This window comes from Cnephaeus nilssonii (genome assembly GCF_951640355.1).
Source record: "Cnephaeus nilssonii genome assembly, chromosome: Y".
NCBI lineage: Eukaryota > Metazoa > Chordata > Mammalia > Chiroptera > Vespertilionidae > Cnephaeus > Cnephaeus nilssonii.
In genome coordinates, this window is record NC_137096.1 from 941433 (window position 1) to 965842 (window position 24410).

Consider the following 24410-nt stretch of genomic DNA (forward strand, 5'->3'; position numbering starts at 1 on the left):
GTGAGAGAGAGAAACACCAATCAGCTGCCCCCTGCACGCCTCCCGCTGGGGATCCAGCCCACAACCCCAGGCATGTCCCCTGACCAGGAATCGAACCCGGGACCCTTCAGTCCACAGGCCGATGCTCTATCCACTGAGCCAATTTGGCTAGACCAGTGGTCGGCAAACTCATGAGTCCACAGAGCCAAATATCAACAGGACAACGATTGAAATTCCTTTGGAGAGCCACATTTTTTAAACGTAAACGTCTTCGAACGCCACGTCTTCAACACAGACTCGCCCAGGCCGTGGTGTTTTGTGGAAGAGCCACACTCCAGGGGCCAGAGAGCCGCCTGTGGCTCGCGAGCCACGGTTTGCCGACCGCTGGGCTAGGGCCCTGAACGACGTGAAGTATATTTTCCTTTCTTGAATTTTATGGAATGCAATTTAAAAAAAAAAAAAAGTGTTTTTATTGATTTTTAGAGAGAGAGAGAGGGGGGGGAAAGGAGAAGGAGAGAGAGATAGAAACATTGATCGGCTGCCTCCTGCACACACCCCAGGCCCCCCAACGAGGCATGTGCCCTGACCGGGAATCGAACCCTGACCTCTTGGTGCATGGGTGGGTGGGCGCTCAACCGCTGAGCCACACCAGCCAGGCTCAGGAACGCAATGTCATTTTGTGCAATGATTCATGGGACAATGGTATCCACAGAGAACGAGGGGATGGATAGATTTTAGAATTTCATAGAGGTGGGCAGACGCGTGGAGATTGCACAGCTACGTGCACCGTCAACCCTTTGCGCACTCGCTTGCCTTTTTCTCGATTCCTTTATTCTACTCGGGATTTAATTCTTTAGACACCCCAGATTTTACAGAGCGCGGCAGTAGAATAAAACACTGGAGTTTCTTTTCATACAAACTCATTTATTTCGATTTTTTTTATATATTTCAAATGATTGATACAACCAAAGAGTAATTTTATCTATTTATTTTAAAAAATATATATTTTATTGATTTTTTGACAGAGAGAAAGGGAGAGAGAGAGTTAGAAACATCCATCAGCTGCCTCCTGCACGCCCCCCCCCCCCAACTGGGGATGAGCCCGCAACCAAGGCACATGCCCCTTGACCAGGAATCGAACCCGGGACCCTTCGGTCCGCAGGCCGACGCTCTATCCGCTGAGCCACACCGGTTTCGGCCCGAAGAGTAATTTTAATCTCAACATCCGAGTGCAAACGGTTATGTGTGAAATTCGCCTTCATGAAATCCACGGGCCAAATGTGAATGTTTGTGGCTTGCAAATGGCTACTTATTTTGTACCTACAACGGGATAGCAGATTTGTCTTGTATATTGTAAAAAGATTAAAAATAAATAAACAAACAAATAAATCTATCTATCATCTATCTATCTAATCTATCTATCTATCTATCTATCTATCATCTATCTATCTAATCTATCTATCTATCTAATCTATCTATCTATCTAATCTATCTATCTATCATCTATCTATCTATCTATCATCTATCTATCATCTATCTAATCTATCTATCTATCTATCATCTATCTATCTAAATCTATCTATCTATCTATCTATCTATCTATCTATCATCTATCTATCATCTATCTAATCTATCTATCTAATCTATCATCTATCTATCATCTATCTATCATCTATCTAATCTATCTATCTATCTATCTATCATCTATCTATCTAATCTATCTATCTATCTAATCTATCTATCTATCTAATCTATCATCCATCTATCATCTATCTATCTAATCTATCTATCTATCTATCTATCTATCTATCTATCTATCTATCATCTATCTATCTATCTATCTATCATCTATCTATCTAATCTAATCTATCTAATCTATCTATCATCTATCTATCTATCTATCTATCTATCTATCATCTATCTAATCTAATCTATCTATCATCTATCTATCTATCTATCATCTATCTATCTATCATCTATCTATCTATCATCTATCTAATCTAATCTATCTATCTATCTATCTATCTATCTATCTATCTATCTATCTATCTATCTATCAGCCCAAGCAACCATCCGACCGTCCGCCCATCCGACCAGTAGCTGTGACGGGCACTGAGCACCAGAGGGCAGACGCTCCGACTGGGGGCGGGGAGGCATAGCCCATTCGCACCCGGTAAGCCGCCAAGTAAAATAGGAGCTTCTGTCCCATTAGTTCCCACTGGGATGCGTGGCAAAAGCCACGAGACCAGCTATACCCCTAAAGACATTTCCGAGTTTTCCCTCCAAATTAAAATACCTACTTGCCAATTTGGCATTTTTCATACCAGCAAGCTGTCGTTTCTGGTCAAAAGAAGCAATAAATTAGATTAGATTTTGTTTGTTTGTTTTTTAAAAAAAACACACCTGATTTTAGAGAGAGGAAGAGAAAGAGAGAGAGAAACATTGATTTGATGTCCCACGTATTGAGGCATTCATTGATTCATTTTTGTATTTTTCCTGACTGGGGATCGAACCAATGCCACCTGGTTTATAGGTGTATGCTCAATCCCTGAGCCACACTGGCTGGGCCAAGGATGCATTTTTTATAAATATATATATATTTTTCATTGATTTCAAGAGAGGAAGGGAGAGGGAGAGAGAGATAGAAACATCCATGCTGAGAGAGAATCCTGGATCGGCTGCCTCCTGCACGCCCCCTACTGGGGATCGAGCCCGCAACCCGGGCATGTGCCCTTGACCTGGAATCGAACCCTGACCTCCTGGTTCCTAGGTCGACGCTCACCCACTGAGCCACACCGGCCGGGCATCACGCTTATTTTTTACTTTATTTTTATTATTGTCATTACTATTGGTGACACCAATATCCCTCTCCTTGCCCACCCCTACCCCCTTTCTCTGTGGCCGTCACCACACTGTTGACTGTGTCCATGGGTTATGCACACATGTTCTCTGGCTTTTGACCAGGGTCCCAAAGTATTAGAAACCAGCGCATTTAGTTGGCATTTGATATTTATGAATGTCCCCTAAAACCCTAAAACCGTGGTCGGCAAACTGCGGTGCGCGAGCCACAGGCGGCTCTCTGGCCCCTTGCGTGTGGCTCTTCCACAAAACACCACGGCCCGGGCGAGTCTGTGTTGAAGAAGTGGCGTTAGAAGAAGTTTACGTTTAAAAAATGTGGCTCTCCAAAGAAAATTCAATCGTTGTGCTGTTGATATTTGGCTCTGCGGACGAATGAGTTTGCCGACCATGGGCCTAAAACATCTATTATGTGGAAGTAGAGGTGGGAAGTCATATATGATGTCCAACTACCTCTTTGGGCTTTGTAAAAATAGCAAATAATTTTTTAAAAATCCCAACAGACTGAGATGCATAGTCTAGAAGACAAGAAAGTCCATCGTAGCCAATCATTTAATTACTAGAGGCCGGTGCATGAAACTCGTGCACAGGAGGGGGGGTTGTTCCTCACCCTGGCCTGCACCCTCTGCATTATGGGACATCCCTCTCGCAATCCAGGACCGATGGCTCCTAACCGCTCACCAGCCTGCCTGATCGCCCCTAACTGCTTCCCTGTCGGCCTGATCACCCCTAACCGCCTCTGCCTGCTGGCCTGATCGCCCCTAACTGCTCCCCTGCTGGCCTGATTGCCCCTACCTGCTCTCCTGCTGTCCTGATCGCCCCTAATTGCTCCCCTGTTGGCCTGATCGCCCCTAACTGCTTCCCTGTCGGCCTGATCACCCCTAACCGCCTCTGCCTGCTGGCCTGATCGCCCCTAATTGCTCCCCTGTTGGTCTGATCACCCCTAACTGCTCCCCTGCTGGCCTGATCACCCCTAACTGCTCCCCTGCCAGTCAGATTGCCCCTAACTGCTCCCTTGCTGCATTTGCCCCAGCCAACTGCAGGCACCCAGGACCCCGGGTGGCTTCGCCTGGGGCTGCCTTTGCCAGGAAGGACAATCGGAAGGTCGTCCGGGAAGACGTCCGGTCTAATTAGCATGTTAATTAGTTTAACATGGGAGATTAACATGCTAATTGTTTGAGATGTAAACGCTGACCTTCCCCGTTCTGGGAGATATCTGATGACCGACCTTCAACCTTAGAACCAGGAGGACAAAGACTGGGATGACGCACTCCGGACGGTCGCCTGACCGCGTTCAAGATCCTTATTCGTATAGATAGCAATTGCTCTACTTGTTGTTTCTTGTTTTAAAGATCCACACCTGTTGCTATACCCCATGGTTGGGATGCATTTAAATGCAAATGCAAGGACATTAAGTTCAGGGAAGGGTTAAGGATTACACTGAAAATTACTTGGAAAAGAATCAATGACTCTCTCCTGAAATGAATACATTAAAAAAAATTTTTTTTGAACGTTGCACTCAAGGATGCCTGTATCTGTCATTGAATACTATTTGTCTTTTTATTTTTTTATTATTTTTTAAAATATATTTTATTGGCTTTTTACAGAGAGGAAGGGAGAGGGATAGAGAGCTAGAAACATCGATGAGAGAGAAACATCGATCAGCTGCCTCCTGCACGCCCCCTGCTGGGGATGTGCCCGCAACCAAGGTACATGGCCTTGACCGGAATCGAACCCGGGACCCTTCAGTCCGCAGGCCGACGCTCTATCCACTGAGCCAAACCGGTTAGGGCCTATTTGTCTTTTTAGGAATAGGGAGATGGCGGTGTGTGGAGGTTTATTGGATGCATTTCTCTGTGATACTAACACTTCTAAGCCTGCATGATTCTTTGGATGACAGTTTCTGGACAGATGTCAAGTGTGGGCTGATGAACGAGGGATATTTAAGAATTTTTAAAAAATATATTTTATTGATTTTAGAGAGGAAGAGAGAGGGAGAGAAGAGAGAGAAACATCAATGAGGAAAGAGAATCATTGTTGGGCTGCCTCTTGCATGCCCCTTACTGGGGATCAAGCCTGCAACCCAGGCACGTGCCCTTGGCCCAAATCGAACCTGGGACCCTTCAGTCCACAGGCCGACGCTCAATCCACTGAGCCACACCAGCGAGGGCGATGTTTAAGAATTGAAGGGTGGCCTTCCCAAGCTGTTTGATATCATTGGCCAAAGAGCCAATTAGCTCATCCTGTGGAGGGCATGGCTTACGTCTGAACTTCCATTAGAATCGGGTTGACCAGATGTCCGAATATGAAAAGAATTTTGGACCTCACCCTCCATGATACACACCTGGCCCTGCCTTGGGGATTTCACACCGGCGTGTCGGAGACGCTGCACATGTATTCGTTCCAAGAAACGTGGACATTTGCCCGATTCTGGGTATTTCTATGCACAGCCCTTCAGGTTGTGAATTTTGGGAAGGCAATTTGATTTTATGTAAAGGGTGGAAATGCCTGGTTAGAGAATGAAGCAGCTGAACATTCATGTCACACTGGGGAATTGTAACCCACCCCACCCTTCTTTTCAGATGGCTCCTGGACACGCAGACTCTGGCTCATAGGAAACGTGCAGATAGACAGCGTGTTTGTATGAGAATCCCAGGATACTAATTGCAGGAGATGTGAACTCTGACCTGCCCCGTTCTGGGAGATATCTGATGACCGACCTTCAACCTCAGAACCAGGAGGACAAAGACCGGGATGACGCACTCCGGACGGTCGCCTGACCGCGTTCGAGATCCTTATCAGATTGGCCTGTGATGATCGACACGTAGAGACCTTTTCCAGCCGCGCCCCCTGACCTCCCTGTTCTGACGGCCCCTGCCTCCTTATAAATGTCTCTGTCCGTCCTGAGAGGTGGAGCTGGGCCTCGGGGCGAGCGTCCCCCGTCGTCTCAGGTTGCAGGCACCTGAATAAACCTCTTTCCTTTTCCCCACCAGCACCTGCCTCAGGGGGACTGGTGTCTGGGGTGTGAGTGTGTGGAACCTTGTTTTCTGGGCACATTCCTGGTACCTGGATTCCGAAGAACATGTATGTCATGGCCAATTTCTGTCTTCTGCAGGTGACAGACGGACGCTGAGCCAGGTCACAGGTGGGAGGAGCTGGGAACGGTGCTTTGTCTTCAGAGCGAGAAGAACAGGTAAGAAAAGGATGGAAGGAGGAGGAGGAGGAGGAGGAGGAGGAGGAGGAGGAGGAGGAGGAGGAGGAAGGATGGGGGTAGAGTCTGAGATGAGGGAGAAAGTTGGACTGTGTGGATGGAAATGAGGTTAGCAGGCCTAACCGGTGTGGCTCAGGGGATAGAGCGTCGGCCTGCGGACTGAAGGGTCTCGGGTTCGATTCCCAGTCAATGGCATGTATCTTGGTTGCGGGCACATCCCCAGTGGTGGGCGTGCAGGAGGCAGCTAATCGATGTCCCTATCTCTCTATCCCTCTCCCTTCCTCTCTGTAAAAAAATCAATAAAATATATTTTTAAAGAAAGCAATGAGTTTAGCAGCAAAACCATACAGCTCTTCCCAGGACCCAGGCTGAGGGTGGGGGAAGGGAGAGATTCTACGACCTCAGGAATCCCTCTGGCCTTCTCACCTGTCCCCCTGCGTCCTGTTGGTCCGATCAGGTACCACCGGTGTCTGTCTGTCCCTGAATGTCCTGGTCCCGCCTCTCTCACCAGCACCTGACGAGCGAGACGTCTGTGGAGGAGACCCCCCGGCTGCTGACGTGAGCTTTCTTCTTGTGCCCGGTCTTCAAGGTAAAGCCCACGTCTCCCCACGTTATGTGCATGGGGGTGGGTTGTTCAAACGGTCGTGAGTTCCATCTGAGATGATCAGAGAGATGGAGGTGGTTTCGGGACAGAAAGAAAAGCTGATTCAACAATAAAGATTTAAATTAAAAAAAAAAGAAAGAATCATCATGGCACCTTAAAGTATAGCATAGGGAATAGAATCAATAATATTGGAGTAACTGTGTCTGGTGTCAGATGGGGGTGAGATTTATTGGAGGATCACTAAGTTATACCATGTCTAATCCAAGGGGTGTAACCCCCGAAACTAACCTAATATTGTATGTCAACCTTCAATAAAATATATTTTAAAAATCCTATCATATCATGTAGCCTTAAAAAAAGTCATATTTTACTTAATTTTTTAAATATATTTTATTGATTTTTTACAGAGAGGAAGGGAGAGGGATAGAGAGTCAGAAACATTGAAGAGGGAAACATCCATCAGCTGCCTTAAAAAAAAGTCATATTTAATTATATTTTATTTTTTAAAAATATATTTGATTGATTTCTTTACAGAGAGGAAGGGAGAGGGAGAGAGAGTCAGAAACATCGATGAGAGAGAAACATCCATCAGCTGCCTCCTGCACGCCCCCCACCGGGAATGCGCCCTCAACCAAGTCACATGCCCTTGACCGGCATCGAACCCGGGACCCTTGAGTTCGCAGGCCGACGCTCTATCCACTGAGCCACGCCGGTTAGGGTCATATTTTCCTTTATGTAGGTTGTGTGCATTCTGTTCTATAAGAGAGACACAAAGCTGTTGTGTTCTCTAAGGGAGAAGTGAGAGGGGAAAGCAAAACCAAAGGAAAGAGAAGAAAGAGCAGTTGAGCTTCTGAGATTTGTCAAAACAAAACCAAAGGCGACCCCCAACACGGCCGTCAAAACCATAAAGTCCACGTCGAGGCCCAATGCCCCTGGAGACCCGACCCCCTGTCTGTCTGTCCATCCCAGGACCGAAGAGACGAGAGGCCCGGACACGCGGCTCCGTGGACCTCGGCGGGGCCATGGCCCAGGTCCCCTCGGCGATGGCCATCCTCTCGCACCCGGAGCGCCTGAGTATCCGTGGGCCCTCCGTGTACGAGGACCAGGACGGGCGTACGTGGCTGCCCCTCGTCACGGACACGGGGCGTCTCCTGCGGGTCCTGCTGCGCCAGGAGGACATCGCCCCCGGGCACATCGTCCTCGCCAGCCCGCTGCCCGCGGCCAGCATGCCGTGGGTGTGGGAGCTGCACCCCGGCGGCCGGTACCTCGACTCCATGGGCCAGATCTGGGGCATCGTGAGCCACGTCGGGGTGGACGGCGTGGAGGAGATGGTCCTGGAGCTGATGCCAGGCCCATAGGCCACGGGATGGCCCCCCTCCCCTGGTTCCTGTCTCTGGGAGCCCCCCCATTGCTGGCTATCCTACAAGGAGGGCATGGGGGTGTCTGTGCTGATTTTCTGTGAATTCCTGGTGGTTTCAAACACGGGGCTGTCGGGCGCTGAAGGGACTTGAGCCGTGCTCTCCGCCGGGTTGTCCAACACGTGTCTGCACGCGTGGCTGATGTGGAGAAGGGATGTCCAAGTGTTTGCTGACGATTGGGTCCAGGGTTCAGAGGCCTTTCCGTGGATGCATTGGCTTTCGAACACGGTGCAAGAGTGCACCCCAATACCAGGGCACAACCCAACAGAATCGCAAAAAAAAAAAAAAGAAATAAAAAAGGATGAAGCGATATAAAATATTAGCAAACATGGAGACATTTGAGAATCTCCTACGGCCGGAGGGAATAAAACGGATACCACCACCTGGGAAAACTCACGTCATCTCTTAAAGCGACTCATACTCGTGTCCTAAGACTCAGTAGTTTTACTCCGATCATCCTATAGAATAAAACCTAATATGCTAAGTGTCTGGTTGTCTGGTGGTCGGGTCAACCCATCAAAGCGTAATATGCTAATGATATGCGAAGGCTGCTCAAACGCTCGCCATGACAGGCACTGACCACCAGGGGGCAGACAGTCGACCGGTCGACCAGTCGCTATGATGTGCACTGACCACCAGGGGGCAGACGCTCCGACTGGTAGGTTAGCTTGCTGCTGGGGTCCTGCCGATTGGGACTGAGCGAGACGGGCCGGACACGCCCTGGAGCCCTCCCACGGTCCCTCCCCGGCTGGCCAACCTCCCGCGTCCCTCCCCGGCCCCGATCCTGCACCGGTGGGGTCCCTCCACCTGGCCTGCACCCTCTCGCAATCAGGGCTGAGCAACACCCTCCCCCCGAGTACACGAATTTCATGCACCGGGCCTCTAATCCTATATAACAAAAGCCTAATATGCAAAAAAGAAAGAAAGAAAGAAAAAGATAAAAGAAACCCAGCATGTAAACGTTGATGCTAAAATTCAATTCAGGGCGTCGACCTGAAGCAGAATCTGAGGTCTCAGAGCAAGAAAGTCCATTTATGGGGGGAGGGTGGTGGTGGTTTTGAGGGCATTTTTTTATTTTTATTTTTTTGGAGAGTTCGACAAAGGGAACGTGAATCAGACATGCAAATGCATTCCATCGGCCGCCTGTCACCTGGGGCAGAACCCATGACACTGGGTATCAGCGTTGGTTGGTTTCTGTTAACGCTGTTCAATGGTTCAAAAGATCACCACCGTTTATTCTTAATGAAGCAATAGACATGCATGGAATTTAAGGAACACAGAACATTTAAGGAACTCAGGACCCTGGCCCATGTGGCCGTGCTGGTTGAGCATCATCTAAGGAGCCGAAAGGTCGCTGTTCGAATTCCCCGTCAGGGTACACGCCCACGCTGTTGGTTTGATCTCTGGTCCGGGGTCTATGTGAGAGGCAAACAAATGATGTTTCTCTCTCACATTGATCTCTCTCTCTCTCTCTCTCTGTCTCTCTCTCTCTCGTTTTCAAATCGATAAAATCATTCTGAAAAATATAGGAATAAAACCATCCTATTTTTACCACCCAGAGAATCCCATGAGTAACAACCTAATCTGGATGTTAATCAAATGTGTCATCACCTATAAATATATTTTTACCAAAGGAAGATCATGTGGCCCATTCTGCTCTATGAATTCCTTTCCTTAAAAATGTTCAATAATATCTACTTTTCCTATTTAGTAAATTCTATGTACCTTGTATTGTCGGGAACATGTGAAAATTTCCCCACGTGAACTCCCTAAAAGTTACTCACCGTTGGTTTCTCAGAATCCAGAACAAATCCACGGATGATAGCTGGTCATTCTGTACGTAACATTGTTTAATATGGTGGCCAACCCCGATCCTACATAATAGAATCCTGCTATGCCCCCTGTGTGTCCGTTCGACCGGTCGGCCGTTCAACCAATCAAAGCGCAATATGCTAATGATATGCTAAGGCCGCTGAACCGCTTGCGATGACGTGCACTGACCACCAGGGGGCAGATGCGTCGATAGGTAGGTTTTTCATATTGTCTCACCAAAACCCCCATGTCCGTTTTCCTATAAAATAAACCTCTTTCGCCCTGAACATTGTGGCTCAGTGGATAGAGCGTCGGCCTGCGGACTGAAGGGTCCCGGGTTCGATTCCGGTCAAGGGCACGTACCTTGGTGGCGGGCACATCCCCAGGAGGGGGCGTGCAGGAGGCAGCTGATCGATGTTTCTCTCTCATCGATGTTTCTAACTCTCTGTCCCTCTCCCTTCCTCTCTGTAAAAAATCAATAAAATATATTTAAAATATATATATTTATACCTCTTTCCAGATATGCCTGGGGGCTAATCTTTCATTATTTCACTTTTTTAAAAAAAGAACATTTTTATTTATGGATTTCAGAGTGGAAACAGGAGGGAGAGAGGGAGAGAAATATTAATGGGGAGACTCACGGAGCCGTGACCTCCTGCAACGAGAGGATGGAGCCCGCACCCTACACCCGTGACCGTGCCCTAACAGGGGATCGAACCCTGTCCTCCTGGTTCCTAGGTCGATGCTCAAACCCAACCTCACACCCGCCCGGCGGGGAGACGTCCTTCACGTCTTCGGACCCAGAGCCTCCTCCCTCCTCTCTCTCCAGGAAGGGGGTCGACGTACAAGCTAAACTCTCATTTCCATGAAGAGAGGAAGACAGAGCGTCCCGTGGATGGGTTGTGGACAACATCCATGGAAGGAAATTAGAGTCGAAACTCCAGGAACCGGGTCCATATTTCACGAGTAGATGAGGACCCCATTGATGGCCTACAACGTATGAATATTGGGGAGGCTATTTTATGATTCGTTTTTTACAGTTTCTTTTTGTAAATTTATTGTCTGAAGTTGTACATATGTCTCCTTTTTTCTCCCCAAAGACCCCTCCCCGCCCAGCCATTCGCACCCGGGACAAAACCACACCATCCCGTGTCTGTGTCCATGGGTTATGCTAACAGGCATGCACACAAATGCTTTGGTTGTTCTCTTAACCCCCCCTCCCCCATTCCCCTGCTTTTTGTCTCTGGATCTAATTTTTTTTTTCATGAAATCATGTTGATCATTCTATCCCACATATGAGTGAGGACATGTGGTTTTTATCTTTCTCCGACTGGCTTATATTTCTCAGCATAATGCTGTCCAGTTCCATGCATGCTGGTGCAAATGGTAGGAATTCCTTCCTTTTTCACAGCTGCGTAGTATTCCATTGTGTAGATGTACCATGGTTTGTTTTTTTTATGTGTCCGTCATGGTGCTAAGCAATTTTTAATTTATTTTTATTGTTTTATTCTTTCAATTTTTTTAATTAAGGAATTATACGTGTACATATCTAACCAGTGCTAACCCCCCACCCCACTCCCATCCATGCCCTCACCCCCCCAGAGTTTTGCGTCTATTGGTGATGCTCATAGGCATGCATACACCTCCTTCGGTGGATCTCTTATCTCCCCCACCTCTCCCTAACCACCCCGCTGTCACCTGACAGTCTGTTGGATGCTTTACTGTCTCTGTATCTATCTTTTTTGTTCATCAGTTTATAATGTTTTTAATTTTCCACAAATGAGTGAGGTCATGTGGTATTTATCTTTCTCCGACTGGCTTATTTCGCTCAGCATGACGCTCTCCAGGTCCACCCATGCTGGTGCAAATGGTAAGAATTCCTTCCTTTTTGACAGCTGCATAGTATTCCGTTGTGTAGATGTACCACAGTTTTCTGATCCACTCGTCTGCTGATGGGCACCTGGGCTGTGTCCAAATCTTAGCTGTGGTGAATGGTGCTGCTATGAACATAGGGGTGCATATATCCTTTCTGATGGGTGTTTCTGGTTTCTTGGAATATATTCCTGGAAGTGGGGTCACTGGGTCCAATGGGAGTTCCATTTTCAGTTTTTTGAGGAAACTCCATACTGTTCTCCACAGCGGCTGCCCCCGTCTGCATTCCCACCCGCCGTGCACGAGGGTTCCTTTTTCTCCGCATCCTCGCCAGCCCTTGTCGTTTGCTGATTTGTTGATGATAGCCATTCTGACAGGTGTGAGATGGTACCACATTGTCGTCTTGATTTGCATCTCTCGGATGATGAGTGACTTTGAGCGTGTTTTCATGTGTCTCTCGGCCTTCCTTCTGTCTTCTTTCGAAAAATACCTATGTAGGTCTATTGCCCATTTTTAAAAATATATATATTTTATTGATTTTTTAATTATTTATTTATTTTTATTTTTATTTTTTAAAATATATTTTTATTGATTTTTCACAGAGAGGAAGAGAGAGGGATAGAGAGTGAGAAACATCGATGAGAGAGAAACATCCATCAGCTGCCTCCTGCACGCCCCCCACCCGGGGATGTGCCCGCAACCAGGGTACACGCCCTTGACCGGAATTGAACCCGGGACCCCTCAGTCCACAGCGCTATGCTCTATCCACTGAGCCACACCGGCCAGGGCCCTGTGCCCATTTTTTGATTGGATTGCTTATCTCCCTCTTGTTAAGTTGTATGAGTTCCCTGTACATTTTGGAGATTAAACCCTTATCTGAATCAGCATTGGCAAATACGTTCTCCTATGCAGTGGGCGATTTTATTATTTTTATTTATTTTCTTTTTTTCTTCTTTTTTTTTCCCCGCCCCCCACTTATTTATTTATTTATTTATTTATTTAAATATATATTTTATTGATTTTTTACAGAGAGGAAGAGAGAGGGACAGAGAGCTAGAAACATCGATCAGCTGCCTCCTGCACACCCCCCACCTGGGATATGCCCGCAACCAAGGTCCATGCCCTTGACCGGAATCGAACCCAGGACCCTTCAGTCCGCAGGCCGACGCTCTATCCACTGAGCCACACCGGTTAGGGCAGATTTTATTATTTTTAAAGGGTGGGAATGCATTGTGGGAATAGGAAGCATCTCAGCATTCATGTCACACGGGGGAATTATAACCCACCCCACCCTTCTTTTCAGATGGCTCCTGGACACGCCGACTCTGGCTCATAGGAAACGTGCAGATAGACAGCGTGTTTGTATGAGAATCCCAGGATACTAACTGCAGGAGATGTGAACTCGGACCTTCCCCGGTCTGGGAGATATCTGATGACCGACCTTCAACCTCAGAACCAGGAGGACAAAGACCGGGATGACGCACTCCGGACGGTCGCCTGACAGCGTTCGAGATCCTTATCAGATTGGCCCGTGATTATATCGACACGTAGAGACCTTTTCCAGCCGCGCCCCCTGACCTCCCTGTTCTGACGGCCCCTGCCTCCTTATAAATGTCTCTGTCCGTCCTGAGAGGTGGAGCTGGGCCTTGGGGCGAGCGTCCCCCGTCGTCTCGGGTTGCAGGCACCTGAATAAACCTCTTTCCTTTTCTTCCAGCACCTGCCTCAGGGGGACGGGTGTCTGGGGTGTGAGTGTGTGGAACCTTGTTTTCTGGGCACATTCCTGGTCCCTGGATTCCGAAGAACATGTATGTCATGGCCAATTTCTGTCTTCTGCAGGTGACAGACGGACGCAGAGCCAGGTCACAGGTGGGAGGAGCTGAGAACCGTGCTTTGTCTTCAGAGCGAGAAGAACAGGTAAGAAAAGGATGGATGGGAGGAGGAGGAGGAGGAGGAGGAGGAGGAGGAGGAGGAGGAGGAGGAGGAGGAAGGATGGGGGTAGAGTCTGAGATGAGGGAGGAAGTTGGACTTTGTGGATTGAAGTGAGGTTAGCAGCTCTAATGGGTTTGGCTCAGTGGATAGAGCGTCGGCCTGCAGACTGAAGGGTCCCGGGTTCGATTCCGGTCAAGGGCATGTACCTTGATTGCGGGCACATTCCCAGGTGGTGGCGTGCAGGAGGCAGCTGATCGGTGTTTCCCTCTCTCATCGATGTTTCTGACTCTCTCTCCCTCTCCCTTCCTCTCTGTAAAAAAATCAATAAAATATATTTTATAAAAAAGCAATGAGTTTAGCAGCAAAACCATACAGCTCTTCCCAGGACCCAGGCTGAGGGTGGGGGAAGGGAGAGATTCTACGACCTCAGGAATCCCTCTGGCATTCTCTCCTGTCCCTCTGCGTCCTGTTGGTCCGATCAGGTACCACCGGTGTCTGTCTGTCCCTGAATATCCTGGTCCTGCCTCTCTCACCAGCACCTGACGAGCGAGACGTCTGTGGAGGAGACCACCCGGCTGCTGACGATAGATTTCTTCTTGTGCCCGGTCTTCAAGGTAAAGCCCACGTCTCCCCACGTTATGTGCATGGGGGTGGGTTGTTCAAACGGTCGTGAGTTCCATCTGAGCTGATCAGAGAGAAGGAGGTGGTTTCGGGACAGAGAGAAAAGCTGATTCAACCATAACGATTTAATTTTAAGGAAAGAAAGAATCATCATGGCACCTTAAAGTATAGCATAGGGAATAGAGTCAATAATATTGGAATAACTGTGTCTGGTGTCAGATGGGTGTGAGATTTATTGGAGGATCACTAAGTTATACAATGTCTAATCCAAGGGGTGTACCCCTGAAACTAACCTAATATTGTATGTCAACCTTCAATAAAATATATTTTAAAAATTCTATAATATCATGTAGTCTTAAAAAAAGTCATATTTAATTATATTTTATTTTTTAAAAATATATTTGATTGATTTTTTTACAGAGAGGAAGGGAGAGGGAGAGAGAGTCAGAAACATCGAAGAGAGAGAAACATCCATCAGCTGCCTTAAAAAAAGTCATATATAATTATATTTTATTTTATTTTATTTTTTATTTATTTATTTTTTAAATATATTTTATTGATTTTTTACAGAGAGGAAGGGAGGGGGATAGAGAGTTAGAAACATCGATGAGAGAGAAACATCCATCAGCTGCCTCCTGCACGCCCCCTACTGGGGATGTGCCCACAACCAAGGTCCATGCCCTTGACCTGAATCGAACCCGGGACCCTTGAGTCCGCAGGCCGATGCTCTATCCACTGAGCCACGCCGGTCAGGGCCATATTTTCCTTTACGTAGGTTGTGTGCATTCCGTTCTATAAGAGAGACACAAAGCTATTGTGTTCTCTAAGGGAGAAGTGAGAGGGGCAAAGCAAAAACAAAGGAAAGAGAAGAAAGAGCGGTTGAGCTTCTGAGATTTGTCAAAATAACCCAAAGGCGACCACCAACACGGCCGTCAAAACCATAAAGTCCACGTCGAGGTCCAATGCCCCTGGAGACCCGACCCCCTGTCTGTCTGTCCATCCCAGGACCGAAGAGACGAGAGGCCCGGACACGCGGCTCCGTGGACCTCGGAGGGGCCATGGCCCAGGTCCCCTCGGCGATGGCCATCCTCTCGCACCCGGAGCGCCTGAGCATCCGTGGGCCCTCCGTGTACGAGGACCCGGACGGGCGCACCTGGCTGCCCCTCGTCACGGACACGGGGGCTCTCCTGCGGGTCCGGCTGCGCCAGGAGGACATCGCCCCCGGGCACATCGTCCTCGCCAGCCCGCTGCCCGCGACCAGCATGCCGTGGGTGTGGGAGCTGCACCCCGGCGGCCGGTACCTCGACTCCATGGGCCAGTTCTGGGGCATCGTGAGCCACGTCGGGGTGGACGGCGTGGAGGAGATGCTCCTGGAGCTGATGCCAGGCCCGTAGGCCACGGGATGGCCCCCCTCCCCCGGTTCCTGTCTCTGGGAGCCCCCCCATGCTGGCTATCCTGCAAGGGCGTCATGGGTGTGTTTGTGCTGATTTTCTGTGAATTCCTGGTGGTTTCAAACACGGGGCTGTCGGGCGCTGAAGGGACTTGAGCCGTGCTCTCCGTCGGGTTGTCCAACACGTGTCTGCACGCGTGGCTGACGTGGAGAAGGGATGTCCAAGTGTTTGCTGACGATTGGGTCCAGGGTTCAGCGGCCTTTCCGTGGATGCATCGTGCTCTCGAACACGGTGCAAGAGTGCACCTCAGTACCAGGGCACAACCAAACAGAATCGCAAAAAAAGAAATAAAAAAGGATGACGTGAAAGAAAATATTAGCAAACATGGAGACATTTGAGAATCTCCTAGTGCTGGAGGGAATGAAACGGATACCCCCACCTGGGAAAACTCATTTTATCTCTTAAAACTACTCATACTCGTGTCCTAAGACTCAGTAGTTTTACTCCGATCATCCTATAGAATAAAAGCCTAATATGCTAAGTGTCTGGTCGTCTGGTTGTCCGGTCAACCCATCAAAGCGTCATATGCTAATGATATGCAAAGGCCGCTCAAACGCTCACCATGACAGGCACTGACCACCAGGGGGCAGACAGTTGACCGGTTGACCAGTCGCTATGACGTGCACTGACCACCAGGGGGCAGTCGATATGACCAGTAGGTTAGTTTGCTGCTGGGGTCCGGCCGATCGGGACTGAGCGAGACGGGCCGGACACGCCCTGGAGCCCTCCCGCGGTCCCTCCCCGGCTGGCCAACCTCCCGCGTCCCTCCCCGGCCCCGATCGTGCACCAGTGGGGTCCCTCGGCCTGGCCTGCGCCCTCTCGCAATCCGGGCTGAGCGACCCCCTTCCCCTGAGTGCATGAATTTCATGCACCGGGCCTCTAGTCCTATATAATAAAAGCCTAATGTGCAAAAAAAAAAGAAAGAAAAAGAAAGAAAGAAAAAGAATACGAAACACAGCATGTAAAAGTTGATGCTAGAATTCAATTCAGGGCGTCGACCTGAAGCAGAATCTGAGGTCTCAGAGCAAGAAAGTCCATTTATGGGGGGAGGGTGGTGGTGGTTTTGAGTGCATTTTTTTATTTTTTATTTTTTTGGAGAGTTCGGCGAGGAGAACGTGAATCAGACATGCAAATACATTCCATCGGCCGCCTGTCACCGGGGCAGACCCCATGACACGGGGTATCAGCGTTGATTGGTTTCTGTTAACGCTGTTCAGTGGTTCAAAAGATCACCGCCGTTTATTATTAATGAAGCAATAGACATGCACGGAATTTAAGGAACACAGAACATTTAAGGAACTCAGAACCCTGGGCCATGTGGCCGTGCTGGTTGAGCATCATCTAAGGAGCCGAAAGGTCGCTGATCGAATTCCCCGTCAGGGTACACGCCCACTGTGTTGGTCTGATCTCTGGTCTGGGGGTCTATGTGAGAGGCAAACAAATGATGTTTCTCTCTCACATTGATCTCTCTCTCTCTCTCTCTCTCTCAAATCAATAAAATCATTCTGAAAAATATAGGAATAAAACCATCCTATTTTTACCACCCAGAGAATCCCATTAGTAACAACCTAATATGGATGTTTCTCAAATGGGTCATGACCTATAAATATATTTTTACCCAAGGAAGATCATGTGGCCCGTTCTGCTCTATGAATTCCTTTCCTAAAAAACCTCAATAATATCTACTTTTCCTATTTAGTAAATTCTGTGTACCTTGTATTGTCTGGAACATGTGAAAATTTCCCACGTGAACCCCCTGAAAGTTACTCACCGATGGTTTCTCAGAATCCAGAACAAATCCACGGATGATAGCTGGTCATTCTGTACGTATCATTGATTAATATGGTGGCCAACCCCGATCCTACATAATAGAATCCTGCTATGCCCCGTGTATGTCCGTTCGACCGGTCGGCCATTCAACCAATCAAAGCGCAATATGCTAATGATATGCTAAGGCCGCTGAATCCCTTGCTATGACGTGCACTGACCACCAGGGGGCAGATGCGTCGATAGGCAGATTTTTCATATTGTCTCACCAAAACCCCCATGTCCGTTTTCCTATAAAATAAACCTCTTTCGCCCTGACCGTTATGGCTCAGTGGATAGAGCGTCAGCCTGCGGAATGAAGGGTCCCGGGTTCGATTCCGGTCAAGGGCATGGACCTTGGTTGCGGGCTCATCCCCAGGTGGGGGCGTTCAGGAGGCAGCTGATGGATGTTTCCCTCTCATCGATGTTTCTGACTCTCTATCCCTCTCCCTTCCTCTCTGTAAAAAATCAATAAAATATATTTAAAATATATATATTTATACCTCTTTCCAGATATCCCAGGTGGCTAATCTTTCATTATTTCACTTTTTTAAAAAAAGAACATTTTTATTTATGGATTTCAAAGAGGAAACAGGAGCGAGAGAGGGAGAGAAATACCAATGGGGAGACTCACGGAGCCGTGACCTCCTGCAACGAGAGGATGGAGCCCGCACCCTACACCCGTGACCGTGCCCTAACAGGGGATCGAACCCTGTCCTCCTGGTTCCTAGGTCGATGCTCAAACCCAACCTCACACCCGCCCGGCAGGGAGACGTCCTTCACGTCTTCGGACCCAGAGCCTCCTCCCTCCTCTCTCTCCAGGAAGGGGGTCGACGTACAAGCTAAACTCTCATTTCCACGAAGAGAGGAAGACAGAGCGTCCCGAGGATGGGTTGTGGACGACATCAGGGGAGGGCAGTTAGAGTCGAAATTCAAGGTCACGGGTCCATATTTCACGAGTAGATGAGGACCCCATTGATGGCCTAAGACGTATGAATATGGGGGAGGCCATTTTATGACTATTTTTTTTACAGTTTCTGTTGTAAATTTATTGTCTAAAGTTTCACATATGTCTCCTTTTTTAACCCCAAAGACCCCTCCCCGCCCAGCCATTCGCACCCGGGACAAAACCCCACCGTCCCAGTGTCTGTGTCCATGGGTTATGCTAACAGGCATGCACACAAATCCTTTGTTGTTCTCTAACCACGCCCCCCCCCCCCCCGCCATTCCCTACTTTTTTGTCTCTGGATCTAATTTTTTTTTTTCATGAAATCATGTTGATCATTATATCCCACATATGAGTGAGGACATGTGGACTTTATCTTTCTCCGACTGGCTTATATTTCTCAGCATAATGCTGTCCAGTTCCATGCATGCTGGTGCAAATGGTAGGAATTCCTTCCTTTTTGACAGCTGCGTAGTATTCCATTGTGTAGATGTACCATGGTTTTTTTTATGTGTCCGTCATGGTGCTAAGCAATTTTTAATTTATTTTTATAGTTTTATTTTTTCAATTTTTTTTAAGTAAGGCATTATATGTGTACGTATCTTACCATTCTCCCCCCCACCCCACTCCCATCCATGCCCTCACCCCTCAGAACTTTGCGTCCATTGGTGATGCTTCTATGCATGCATACACGTCCTTTGGTGGATCTCTTATCTCCCCCACCTCTCCCTAACCTCCCCGCTGTCATCGGACAGTCTGTTGGATGCTTTACTGCCTCTGTATCTATCTTTTTGTTCATCAGTTTATAATGTTTTTTATTATCCATAAATGAGTGAGATCATGTCGTATTTATCTTTCTCTGACTGGCTCATTTCACTCAGCATGATGCTCTCCAGGTCCATCCATGCTGGTGCAAATACTAAGAGTTCTTCCTTTTTTATAGCTGCGTAGTATTCCATTGTGTAGATGTACCACAGTTTTTTTATGTGTCCGTCATTGTGCTAAGCAATTTTTAATTTATTTTTATAGTTTTATTTTTTCAATTTTTTTCAATTAAGGCATTATATGTGTACGTATCTTACCATGGCTCCCCCCCCACCCCACTCTCATCCATGCCCTCACCCCCCAGAGATTTGCGTCCATTGGTGATGCTCATAGGCATGCATACACGTCCTTCGGTGGATCTCTTATCTCCCCCACCTCTCCCTACCCTTCCCGATGTCATCTGACAGTCTGTTGGATGCTTTACTGCCTCTGTATCTATCTTTTTGTTTATTAGTTTATAATGTTTTTTATTATCCACAAATGAGTGAGGTCATGTGGTATTTTTCTTTCTCCGACTGGCTTATTTCGCTTAGTATAATGCTGTCCAGCTCCATACAGGCTGTTGCATATGATAAAAGTTTTTCCTTTTTGACAGCTGCATAGTATTCCATTGTGTAGATGTACCATAGTTTTTTTTTTATGAGTCAGTCATTGTGCTAAGCAATTTTTAATTTATTTTTATTGTTTTATTCTTTCAATTTTTTAATTAAGGAATTATATGTGTACATATCTAACCAGTGCTAACCCCCCACCCCACTTCCATCCATGCCCTCACACCCCAGAGTTTTGCGTCCATTGGTGATGCTCATATGCATGCATACACGTCCTTTGGTGGATCTCTTATCTCCCCCACCTCTCCCTAACCTCCCCGCTGTCATCTGACGGTCTGTTGGATGCTTTCCTGCCTCTGTATCTATCTTTTTTGTTCATCAGTTTATACTGTATTTTATTTTCCACAAATGAGTGAGGTCATGTGGTATTTTATCTTTCTCTGACTGGATTATTTCACTCAGCATGATGCTCTCCAGGTCCATTCATGCTGTTGCAAATGGTAAGAATTCCTTCCTTTTGACAGCTGCGTAGTATTCCCTTGTGTAGATGTACCACAGTTTTTTTTAATGTGTCCGTCATGGTGCTAAGCAATTTTTAATTTATTTTTATTGTTTTATTCTTTCAATTTTTTAAATTAAGGCATTATACGTGTACATATCTAACCAGTGCTCACCCCCCACCCCACTCCCATCCATGCCCTCACACCCCAGAGTTTTGCGTCCATTGGTGATGCTCATAGGCATGCATACACGTCCTTCCGTGGATCTCTTATCTCCCCCACCTCTCCCTAACCTCCCCGCTGTAATCTGACAGTCTGTTGGATGCTTTACTGCCTCTGAATCTATCTTTTTGTTCATCAGTTTATCATGTTTTTTATTTTCCACAAATGAGGGAGGTCATGTGGTATTTTTCTTTCTCCGTCTGGCTTATTTCGCTTAGTATAATGCTGTCCAGCTCCATCCAGGCTGTTGCATATGATAAAAGTTTTCCTTTTTGACAGCTGCATAGTATTCCATTGTGTAGATGTACCATGTTTTTTTTTATGAGTCAGTCATTGTGCTAAGCAATTTTTAATTTATTTTTATTGTTTTATTCTTTCAATTTTTTTAATTAAGGAATTATACGTGGACCTGTCTTACAATGGCTCACCCCCCACCCCACTCCCATCCATGCCCTCACCCCCCAGAGTTTTGCGTCCATTGGTGATGCTTCTATGCATGCATACACGTCCTTCGGTGGATCTCTTATCTCCCCCACCTCTCCCTAACCTCCCCGCTGTCATCTGACAGTCTGTTGGATGCTTTCCTGCCTCTGTATCTATCTTTTTTGTTCATCAGTTTATAATGTTTTTTATTTTCCACAAATGAGTGAGGTCATGTGGTATTTATCTTTCTCTGACTGGCTTATTTCACTCAGCATAATGCTCTCCAGTTCTATCCATGCTGCTGCTAATGGTAAGAATTCCTTCCTTTTTGACAGCTGCGTAGTATTCCATTGTGTAGATGTACCACAGTTTTCTTATCCACTCGTCTGCTGACGGGCACCTGGGCTGTGTCCAAATCTCAGCTATGGTGAATGGTGCTGCTATGAACATAGGGGTGCATATATCCTTTCTGATGGGTATTCCCAGTTTCTTGGGATTTATTCCTAGGAGTGGGATTACTGGGTCAAATGGGAGTTCCATGTTCAGTTTTTTGAGGAAACTCCATCCTGTTCTCCACAGTGGCTGCCCCCGTCTGCATTCCCACCAGCAGTGAACGAGGGTTCCTTTTTCTCCGCATCCTCGCCAACACTTGTCGTTTGCTGATTTGTTGATGATAGCCATTCTGACAGGTGTGAGACGGTACTTCATTGTTGTGTTGATTTTCATCTCTCGGATGATGAGTGACTTTGAGCATGTTTTCATGTGTCTCTCGGCCTTCCTTCTGTCTTCTTTCAAAAAGTGTCTATGTAGGTCTTTTGCACCATTTTAAAAATATATATATATTTTATTGATTTTTTTACAGAGAGGAAGGGAGAGGGATAGAGAGTCAGAAACATCGATGAGAGAGAAACATCCATCAGTTGCCTCCTGCACGCCCCCCACCTGGGGATGTGCCCGCAACCCAGGTGCATGCCCTTGACCGGAATCGAACCCGGGACCCCTCAGTCCGCAGGCCGACGCTCTATCCACTGAGCCACACCGGTCCGGGCCCTTTGCCCTTTTTTGATTGGATTGCTTATCTCCCTCTTGTTAAGTTGTATGAGTTCCCTGTACATTTTGGAGATTAAGCCCTTATCTGAAACAGCATGGGCAAATACGTTCTCCCATGCAGTGGGCGATTTTATTATTTTTATTTTTATTTTTTATTTTTTTCTTCTTTTTTTTCCCCCCGCCCCCCAATTATTATTTATTTTTATTTTTTATTTTTTAAAATATATATTTTTTTGATTTTTTACAGAGAAGAAGAGAGAGGGACAGAGAGCTAGAAACATCGATCAGCTGCCTCCTGCACGCCCCCTACCGGGGACGTGCCCGCAACCAAGGTACATGCCCTTGACCGGCATCGAACCCGGGACCCTGCAGTCTGCAGTCCAACGCTCTATCCACTGAGCCACACCGGTTAGGGCAGATTTTATTATTTTTAAAGGGTGGCAATGCATTGCGGGAGAAGGAAGCATCTCAGCATTCATGTCACATTGGGGAATTGTAACCCACCCCACCCTTCTTTTCAGATGGCTCCTGGACACGCAGACTCTGGCTCATAGGAAACGTGCAAATAGACAGCATGTTTGTATGAGAATCCCAGGATACTAATTGCATGAGATGAGAACTCTGACCTGCCCCGTTCTGGGAGATATCTGATGACCGACCTTCAACCTCAGAACCAGGAGGACAAAGACCGGGATGACGCACTCCGGACGGTCGCCTGACCGCGTTCGAGATCCTTATCAGATTGGCCTGTGATGATCGACACATAGAGATCTTCTCAAGTCCCGCCCCCTGCCCTCCCTGTTCTGACGGCCCCTGCCTCCTTATAAATGTCTCTGTCCGTCCTGGGAGGTGGAGCTGGGCCTTGGGGCGAGCGTCCCCTGTCGTCTCGGGTTGCAGGCACCTGAATAAACCTCTTTCTTTTTCCCACCAGCTCCTGTCTCAGGGGGACCGGTGTCTGGGGTGTGAGTGTGTGGAACCTTGTTTTCTGGGCACATTCCTGGTACCTGGATTCCGAAGAACATGTATGTCATGGCCAATTTCTGTCTTCTGCAGGTGACAGACGGACGCAGAGCCAGGTCACAGGTGGGAGGAGCGAGAACCGTGCTTTGTCTTCAGAGCGAGAAGAACAGGTAAGAAAAGGATGGATGGGAGGAGGAGGAGGAGGAGGAGGAGGAGGAGGAGGAAGGATGGGGGTAGAGTCTGATCTGAGGGCGGAAGTTGGACTTTGTGGATTGAAATGAGGTTAGCAGCCCTAACTGGTGTGGCTCAGTGGATAGAGCGTCGGCCTGCGGACTGAAGGGTCCCGGGTTCGATTCCCGGTCAAGGGCATGTACCTTGGTTGCAGGCACATCCCCAGTGGGGGGCGTGCAGGAGGCAGCTGATGGATGTGTCTCTCTCATCGGTGTTTCTAACTCTCTAACCCTCTGTAAAAAAAAAAAAAATCAATAAAATATATTTTTAATAAAAAGGGAGAGATCTAAAGCTAAAAGAAACAAGAGAGAGAAACGTTGAGTTTTCACGTTTGCGAAATAACCCAAAGGCAAGCACCAACACAGAGGCCAAAACCATAAAGTCCACGTCGAGGTCCAATGCGTACGGAGACCGGATCCCCTGTCTGTCCATCCCAGGACTGAAGAGACACGAGAGGTCTTGAGAAGTGGCTTCCTCGGACCTCGGGGGCGCCATGGCCCAGTTCCCGTCCATCGTCCACCTCACCTCGCACCCGGCCTGCCTGCGGATCCGGGGGCCCCACGTGTACGAGGACCAGGGCCAGCGCCCGTGGCTGCCCCTCGTCATGGAGTCGGGAAGCGTCGTGCAGGTCCAGTTGCGCCAGGAGGACCCCGGCCAGCATGGGGGGCTCTCCAACCAAGTGCCCTTCAGCGTCATGCCGTGGGAGTGGGAGCTGTACCCCGGGGACCAGTACCTCGACTCGCTGGGCCGGTCCTGGCGCGTCGTGTACCACGTCCTGGAGGACGGTGTGGAGGAGATGATCCTGGAGCTGATGTCAGACCCATAGGACCCGGGATGAGGGGCGGGGGGGGGGTCCCCCCAGGTCTTGTGTCCCCGAGTTCGCAGTCCTGCTGGCCAGCCGTTGGGATGGGCATAGTTCTGTTCACCTTTTTTTATCAGCTCTGGTGTTCTTCCTCTCTCTCTCTCTCTTTCTCTGAAATCAATAAAAGCATTTGAGCCAAGCTGGTGTTTCTCAGTGGTTGAGCGAGGACCTATGAACCAGGAGGTCACATTTTGACTCTCAATCAAGGGCACAGGCCCGGGTTGAGGGCTCACTCCCCAGCAGGGGGCGTGCAGGAGGCAGCCGGTCCATGATTCTCTCTC

The 24410-nt window shown here is 48.0% G+C and overlaps 3 protein-coding genes across 3 annotated transcripts; all 3 read left to right on the forward strand.

Annotated features, from left to right (window-relative positions):
• Positions 1-7576: 7576 nt before the first annotated feature.
• On the forward strand, positions 7577-8008 carry LOC307096490 (T-cell leukemia/lymphoma protein 1A-like; the record flags this gene model as incomplete). The annotated part of the gene is made up of 1 exon (XM_079766157.1): positions 7577-8008. The coding sequence occupies one exon, from the start codon at positions 7577-7579 to the stop codon at positions 8006-8008; it is 432 nt and encodes a 143-aa protein (XP_079622283.1).
• A 2046-nt stretch (positions 8009-10054) lies between these two features.
• Positions 10055-15696, forward strand: LOC307096491 (T-cell leukemia/lymphoma protein 1A-like; the record flags this gene model as incomplete). The annotated part of the gene is made up of 2 exons (XM_079766158.1): positions 10055-10094; positions 15308-15696. 2 exons carry the CDS (start codon positions 10055-10057, stop codon positions 15694-15696), a joined length of 429 nt encoding a protein of 142 aa, XP_079622284.1.
• An 8064-nt stretch (positions 15697-23760) lies between these two features.
• On the forward strand, positions 23761-24093 carry LOC307096492 (T-cell leukemia/lymphoma protein 1A-like; the record flags this gene model as incomplete). Its single annotated transcript, XM_079766159.1, has 1 exon — positions 23761-24093. The coding sequence occupies one exon, from the start codon at positions 23761-23763 to the stop codon at positions 24091-24093; it is 333 nt and encodes a 110-aa protein (XP_079622285.1).
• Between the last annotated feature and the right edge of the window lie 317 nt (positions 24094-24410).